At 34.6% G+C, this 8,208-nt stretch overlaps 1 protein-coding gene across 1 annotated transcript; it reads left to right on the top strand.

Moving 5' to 3' along the window:
* The first annotated feature begins 1,178 nt into the window (after nt 1-1,178).
* LOC138307757 (uncharacterized) lies at nt 1,179-5,972 on the top strand. The gene is made up of 3 exons (XM_069248622.1): nt 1,179-1,267; nt 3,941-4,132; nt 5,639-5,972. Exons 1-3 carry the CDS (start codon nt 1,231-1,233, stop codon nt 5,824-5,826), a joined length of 417 nt encoding a protein of 138 aa, XP_069104723.1. The 5' UTR covers nt 1,179-1,230; the 3' UTR covers nt 5,827-5,972.
* The last annotated feature ends 2,236 nt before the right edge of the window (nt 5,973-8,208 follow it).

An 8,208-nucleotide genomic window follows, 5' to 3' on the forward strand; every position in this document is an offset into this window, starting at 1 on the left:
TGGTGCTCACTTGCTCATAATTGGCAAACAATGAACATGGCTGTTCTATGGATGTTTAAGACTTATTCAAGGGTTAATACTTAAACGGATAATTTTGGGATTTTCAGTTGTAATCAATATCATTGATTCCTTCAAAAGAGAGTTTTCGAGACTGCAGCGTTGACCGTCTGAGGTCAGGATCACCCATAATATGAAGGCGATGGTATATTAAAATTTATCACTCGCAAAATACAGTACATGTATTTTTGACTAGTTCAATGTATTCTACAATATTATATATATTTTGATTTATTTGAGATATTCAATCACCGAATGTGCTTCTTCTTTTTCATGATCATGACGTTTCTATAAACGTAAATGAAACGCCATAATGTTACATTTCTGTAAGTAAGGTCGCGAATCTTCGTTTGAGTAGGGTAAAGTTATTCGCGAAAATTTCGTTTCAATAGCACCAGTTTTCAAATCGAAAGCTGATTTGTTTTCATGAAAATAGTGAACTGATATTAATTTTCCGGCCCCGAAAAAACATCGTTGTTTTGTTACGAAAAACGTCGCATGTGTTTTTAAATCTAGATATATTTTTAATAAATTAACAAAATAATGACTTAGGAAAAACATCCGTTTTTGTTTTTTTATTGATCTAAAATCACTACGGTGTTTTCTTTTTTCTTTTTGAGTGGTTTATTTACAAATAACGTTGGCATTTTTGGCACTTTTTAACGGAGCATATTGTAAAAATTTAAATGACCACAAATTAGAACTATTGTTTTTTACGAGAAAAAAGGGGAATTTGGTGCCTTAGAACATGGTCAATATTGGTACAAATGTATACCGATGACACACTAGCCTTGTAATAATATTCTTTTTCTGATTTCATGTAAGTTATAGAGAGTGGTATAGCGTGTTCATCAGTTCAAAGCAACATGATAGGTTAATTTCAATATGTAATCACTCTATAAAGATAACTATTTAACAATAATCGAAAACAAAAGTAATCTAGATGTAGGCTTTACATGTATGATATTTATAAATCATCAACATTTTCATAAAAATATAGTGGGTTTGAGTTTTATTAACCTAACTTCCTATCTGTTAATATGACGTTAACCTTATAAAACTCAAACCCACTATATGTTTTTAGAAAGTATTTTAGATGATAAATCTTGTAATATATCTCTGTTTCACTTTTATGCTGCAGGCTATCAGCTCTTGCAGGAGGGACGGAGGCCAATGAGGGCAAGGAGGACAAGGAGGGATATCAATCCATGTATGTAATATTTATTTTTACAATGTTTTACTTTCACCACATACCATTTAAGGTAGTCTTTTATTTTAATTATTTATTCAACATTGTTTTTTTAGCTCTTGTATTTGTGTACCAAGCACACAACTCATGGTAGATACACAAAAGCTAAGATAGAACTTGTCTTTGTTTTATTCTGTCCAAATTATACCAGCTGCAACTTGCAGTTTCTATTTCTAAATGCCTTTCTGATAACGAGTTTTTTCCCAATGCTTCTTCTTCTTCCCACTGAGTATACAGTCCGCTCTGCTGATGAGATTCATGGGGTCAGTCCCATGGCAACGACACAACATTGTGTACAGATTTGGTAGACTCCGGTCAACCGTCATAATGTTTGGAAGGTTTTTTTGGCATTATTCTTTAATGAAATTTTATTATACAATTGTATTGTAAGTTCCCTGCCGGTGAAACCGGAAGGGACTTTTAAATTAGTGTTTGTTCCCGTCTATCCGTCTGTCCGTCCGTCCATCCGTCCTCCGTCCGCCCGTATGTCTGCCCGTCCGTCCGCCCGCCCGTCCGCCCGCCCGTCCGTCCGTACGTCTATCTGTCTGTCTGGATTTGATTTCCAGATGATAACTTGAAAACGAATTAAGGAATTGATTGATTTTGATCAAACTTCATACAATGGTAGCATATGGGAAAATACAGCTTGGGATTGAAATTAGGGTCAAAAGGTCAACTACAAAGGTCGCTGATACTAAAGATAGTGTGTTTCACAAAATATTAGTTTCCAGACGATAACTTGAGAAAACATCAACAGAATTTGTTCAAACTTCCACACAATATTGCAAATGAGGTGACACAGCATTGGATTGAATTTGGGGTCAAAAAGTCAACTACAAAGTTCACAGTTACTAAAAATAAATTGTCCCACAATTATTTTGTTTCCTTGCAATAACTTGAGAAAAATATAAACAGAATTTGTTCAAATTTCCATACAAAGATAGCAAAGTAGATGACACAGCATGGTATTGAATTTGGGGTCAAAAGGTCATCTACAAAGGTCATTTTGTTTAAAATGGAATTTTCAGATGAGAACTTGAGAACGAATCGATGGAATTTGATCAAACTTCATACAATAGTATTATATGGAAAATTACAGCTTTGGATCGAATTTTGGGTCAAAAGGTCACTGCTACTAAAAGTAGAGTGCTTCACAAATGTTTGTTTCCGGAGATTTAAATTGAAAATACATCAACATAATTTGTTCACCCTTCATATACAATGTCAGTGTAAAAGAAGGAGCGCGTCGTTGTGGTTTGTACAGAGTGTTAAATACGGTGTCTGTCACTCAGCTGACGGAGCATGCTTCTTTGGTTCAGTCGGTTGAGCCGTAGTTTTTCACATCGGGAACCCGGATTCGATTACCGGTCGCGGCCCTCGGTATTAATCATATCTATATTTTTCCCTGTTCTTCTAAATTAGCGCCCAACTAAATAACCCATTGTATGTGGTCAAAGAGTCTAGGGTTGAGATTTAGAGAATTTCAAGAAAAACAGGAGGAGTAGTGTAAAAGGAGCGGGTCGTGTGGTTTGTAAATAGTGTTAAAATACGGTCTCTGTCACTCAGCTGACGGAGCATGCTTCTTTGGCTCAGTCGGTAGAGCCGTAGATTTCCACTCCGGAGACCAGAAATCGATTCCTGGTCGGGACACGACAGGAATGTGTATTTTCCCTGTTCTTCTACAAAAGTATAGGTAATGACTCATCTTGGGTTTGAATTTGGGGTCAAAAAGGCAACTACAAAGGTCACTGTGATTAAAATTAGATTTTTTCACAAAATATAAGTTTCCAGACGATAGCTTGAGAACAGATGAACGGAATTTGTTCAAACTTCACACAATACTTACGAAGGAGATAACACAGCTTGGGATCGAATTGTGGGTAAAAAGGCCAACTACAAAGGTCACTGGTACTAAAACAATATTGTTTCACAAATTTTAGTTGCCGAACACATTAACAGATTTGTTCAACTTCATACAATGATAGCATAACTAAGCAATAATAATATCTTGTCATAGATTAGAAACTTTGATTGACGACAGGGGACGCATGTTGCTTGCAACAGTAACTGTAAGCTTGTTCAATTAATATAAGAAGACAAAGCACAATATATCATAAAAACGTAATATATCGGAAATCACATCCCCAAAAAAAGTTACATTTAACTGTTTAGGGCCCACTATACGTGATTTTGTTTGTAATCACAAACATTAAGGTTTGTGTACGCAGATACTTATTATAAATAAAGCTTCTAACTCTAACCAGTTGAATGCAGACAAATAGCCCCTTTGTCACACTTTGTCACCTGCTATGATAACACAGCCTTTCCCTAAAGAAGGTTGTATTTAACTCTTTTGAAACGGCATTACGAATACACTGATTCATCCCTATATTTTCTTTCAGTGTATCCCATAACACTTCTAAATAATATATACAAAACAGCATCGAGAACATTAGCAGAACGGTTCAAAAGCATCATTAATGAATTAACAAGTATCAAAAATATGTATATAGTGGACAAAATTATTTATCAAATTGCTTTTGCATTATGGTTGTTGTGACAGGTGAATGTTAAAGACCTAAAGAAGGCTGTATCTAACTCTCTTTGATTCACCTCTGTATTTCTTTCTTTCAGTGTACTTGACCCCCGTTTTGACGGAGGAATCAACCATCAGATTATTATGTGAACCACTACAGTTATTACTTAAAGAAAATAATATTAAAGTCAATGTCAAATTCAATGACGGAAACCATCCTGTTGGTCATGAATGGTTTGCGTATTGTTGTTCTGACAGAGAAGAGGCGGACATACAGACACTTCAAAAATGTAAGTGAATATGCTCTTTTCATGATATGTGACGCAGAAAGCCTTCTGTAATAATAATTTGTATTAATTGATGGCGGTATTTTCTCTATATCAGCATCTTATAACATTACTTCGATACATAACGGTCCTTTATCTGTATCAGTAACATTCTGTGAAACATGCTTTAGATGCCAATTAAATTCATTCGCAAATGTCTGATAAAACTGATATGAAAGCGTCGATTGCTGACGGCATCACGTTATTGTAGTTTTATAATATCACAGTGTATCGTTCCTAATTCATATGTTTACCAATCAAAAACACCCTAGTCTTATCATATTATACTATGTTATATCATAAATACCCTTTTTAATACTTGTACCTAAGCATTGATTGTCACATTTTGACATGTATTGGTGTGTAGCATACCTTGGGTGGTCTAGCACTCCATGCAATTTTTATATGATCTAACATGCTAAAGGGAGTTGATTTTCGCTGAAAGATAGGTAGGTCTTACTTCTGATTTAACAGTAACTGTAACGTAAGCCCAACATTGTCTGGGCAAACATTTTCAACTCAAGCTAAAGCTAGGTTTGTTTAGTGGGACAAAACATTTTTTTCACCGCACATTGTCATATTCGGTCGTTTATCTTTGAAAGAATAATTACATTTGATCATTTCTCATCGGTTTGCAATGTAGTTTTTTATGTTAGCATTAAGTACGAGAGTTTGTGGTATACGCTCAGTTTTCAATTGGATAATGGATGTCGTTCTCTGAGCATAGTATTTTACCAAAATAAAGATGGAAGATGCGCTTGACATATTCGAACTGAAAATTTTCATCATCTGTGGATTATGATGCATCTCCAAAGTATGGTGGAACTCCATATGATGATACTGTTGCTATCAGAAAAGACGCATCATCGACAAAATTGGTTTAATTGAAAAAGATGACAAAATGTGCGCTACAATGTGTCTAGACTAGCCAAAGTTATCGATATGGTTTTCTCAACAACATTATAAAACTTCAGTACTAGTTTATCCAATCTAGAATCAGATATGTCGTAGAAACAAAAAATATCAAGCCAATTTATGACTAAAATATATTCTATAGCCTGGTAGCCAGTCTACATGTACTTTTATTTGTGTTCTATCACAGTCATTTGGCCTCTTTCAATCATACTGATAGTGTAGTATAATTGTGTTTTATAATAACAAAACCCTTTAACACGCAAGCGCTATTTCCGTAACCACACTACTAATTCACACGAAAGCGATGGTAGCTTACATAAAATGTATTTACTGGACATATATGTTAGTTAGTACTGACTGCTGGTCGGTGTTTTTTCTCCGGGTACTCCAGTCGTTACTAGATATGATATACATACATGATAACACTCAAAATACCATGATTTCAACACATACATATATATGTAAAGTCATAAATATATTAATGATTTTGTCATATACTTTTATAACTTTATGATGACAGGGTACAGTACTTATGGTTTGTTTTTTGTTTTTCAGATCGAGAGACAAAGCGTCTAGTTTTGTTCTTCAGAAAAGAGGAAACAGAAATGGACACGAACAACTGCCTATCTGTTATATACTATCGGGAAGATGATGGCTACAAAGCCAAGTTAATGAGATACAAAAAGGACAGTAACGACAAGTTCTTAAAATCTGTAGTTTATGAGACAAAATTTATAGCATAGGTATTGCATCAAATGTATGATTTCTGTATATATGTAAATAAATTTAAAATATTTTTTACATTATTCGCGTGTAGATTGTATAAAAGCTCGTAGTCTACATAATTAGTGACGTAGTAAGTAAAGAACTACATTATCAACTTCAACAAGATTTGTTTTTTTTTTTTAATTTTATATACATTGGACATCAGGCTACACCCATTTTAAATTCTTTCTAACATAGCTGTAATGCCTTATACATTATGCATTCATTACAGTATTATATATAAGAAAGAATATTTTTGTAATACTTAATTAAATTGAATTATTCCAATTCACTGTTAATGGGAAAATACATAATGTATTAAATAATTTTAAATAGTTATCATGATCCCTATATAATAGTTCCCGAGTGATTTGGAAGCAATGCCCATTAGTTAACATACTAACATAAAATCCAGGAAATATTGCGCCATAAAATCAATGTGTTTATACACAATTCCCCATCCCTTTAGAATTCAACGTCACAACTGAATGTTTTCTATTGTAAAAATAAGTAAAGAAAACGAAAATGAATGCCTATTAAATCCTAATGTTGAATTGGCAGTAAAAATTAATTGAATTATAAGTATCATCTTGAATTAAAAGTATTGTTATCGAACTTAAAGTATCAGACAACTCTCTAAATACTACTTGAATGCCATGGTCAAAAATAACAAGAAACAATTTTGATTATGAAAATAGTTCACATTTCAAAATAATCATAATAAACAACCTACCGCCTGAGCGATAGGCACTAAGAAGAACCTACATATGAAATTTGAGGGAAACATCTCGATCACTTTCGGAGAAATAGCGATAACAAACGTAATTTTCGGCCATTTTGTTTCTTGATAGGTGTCAAACGTAATATGCATAATCAATAAGTAGGGGAACTTAAAATATAAAAATTGGATATAGATAACTTTTGCACAATAAGGAAATAGTGATTAAAAATTAAATTGTCAAAATCCGAGAAAGCTGCCTGTCTGGCCATCTTGTTTAACTATCGATGTTAAAATACAAGGTGCATCGACATTTGAGAAATATCCCTGCAATTGTGAAAAGGCTCATGAAAGGAAGAACTCGAAGTATGCGGATCTAATAGCATACTGCAAAGAGAAAGGATGGAAGGCACGGCTGTTCGCAGTCGAGGCTGGATGCAGGGGGTTCCAAGCTGAATCATCGAACAGACTCCGGCAACAGTTAGAAGCATGAGGGAAGGCAACGTCATCGGCCTTGATGAAGCTGCTGAGACAGCATCTTGCTGGTTATGGCACCGTCGGGGCGACTTGGAATGGAAGTCAGGATCTATCGAGTAGTGGATTGGCCACCACTACTGACCCACCAACTGGAGGATGTTATGTTTTAGGGTTGAAACATCTGAGGATAGTGAATCACTGAACTGAGAAGGTCAAATTATTTCTATGCGTAGAATTTTGACTTCGTGGTCTCAGAGATATTTAACAATCCAGTTTTGTTTTAACTGCAATTTTAAGCGTTCGCAGTGATATACCGATTTTTTTATCAAGAAATGTTGCTTGCTTGGGTGGATATATTTAATTTTCTGTATGTTTCAACCCGCTGTTTCAATATTGTGGAAAATAACTGAATAGTAATGAGTTTATTCAAGCGAATATTGTCTATGTGAAAGATTTTACTTATGAGGTATTTCCAAGTTTACTTCCAATATAATCCATTTTTTAATCAGTTCATGAATATAACCCAGATATCCCAAGAAAATATATCATTACTGAGTAGGTGAAGGTAATTAAAAAAAATCCTGATAAAGTCTTCACAAGTAATCCCAATTACTGTTTTGACAAAACGTGCGCCATCGATCCCGTTGTTACGCTACAAAGGGCTGACGGTACGCGCGTGTCACCACGATCAACACGTGACATTTATGAGGCACTGTTGAGTGGGACATTCGTCGCACCTGTTGCACTACAGTTTTAGGGAAGTTCATGTAGCTTTCCGGTATTACAGGGTGAGCGCGTATTTAGTATAATTCATACCCCAAATTATCTGGTTGAAGTAGTGGAAGTGCATTTTAAGATTTCCTGTAAGTCTATATTTACGCGCAACAAATTATTTAGATGTGGAATTTCGTATACGGATGTATGTCCTATCTGTAAACTAACAATGGAAACATTTGACACTTGGTCTTAGATTGCCTCTAATTAAATGAAACTTATGTGTGTTTTAAATGATTCTTTCGTGATGGCGAATGTACTAGAGGAAAGTCGTTGACAATGCAACATCACGAATGAAGATATATTAGCGATTATCAATCAGAAATCAACAACTCAATGGAGACAGGGTACACTATGTAAACCATTGGTATTCATAAGTCTGTAGGCTATG

This window comes from Argopecten irradians, chromosome 14 (genome assembly GCF_041381155.1).
Source record: "Argopecten irradians isolate NY chromosome 14, Ai_NY, whole genome shotgun sequence".
In the NCBI taxonomy this organism is placed as follows: Eukaryota; Metazoa; Mollusca; class Bivalvia; order Pectinida; family Pectinidae; genus Argopecten; species Argopecten irradians.

Excerpts from the sequence above, each read along its gene's own strand:
- LOC138307757 (XM_069248622.1), top strand. The coding sequence starts at position 1,231 with ATGAGGGCAAGGAGGACAAGGAGGGATATCAATCCAT. Across the intron at positions 1,268-3,940 it reads AAGGAGGGATATCAATCCAT|TGTACTTGACCCCCGTTTTG; the intron begins GTATGTAATATT and ends TCTTTCTTTCAG. Across the intron at positions 4,133-5,638 it reads CATACAGACACTTCAAAAAT|ATCGAGAGACAAAGCGTCTA; the intron begins GTAAGTGAATAT and ends TTTGTTTTTCAG.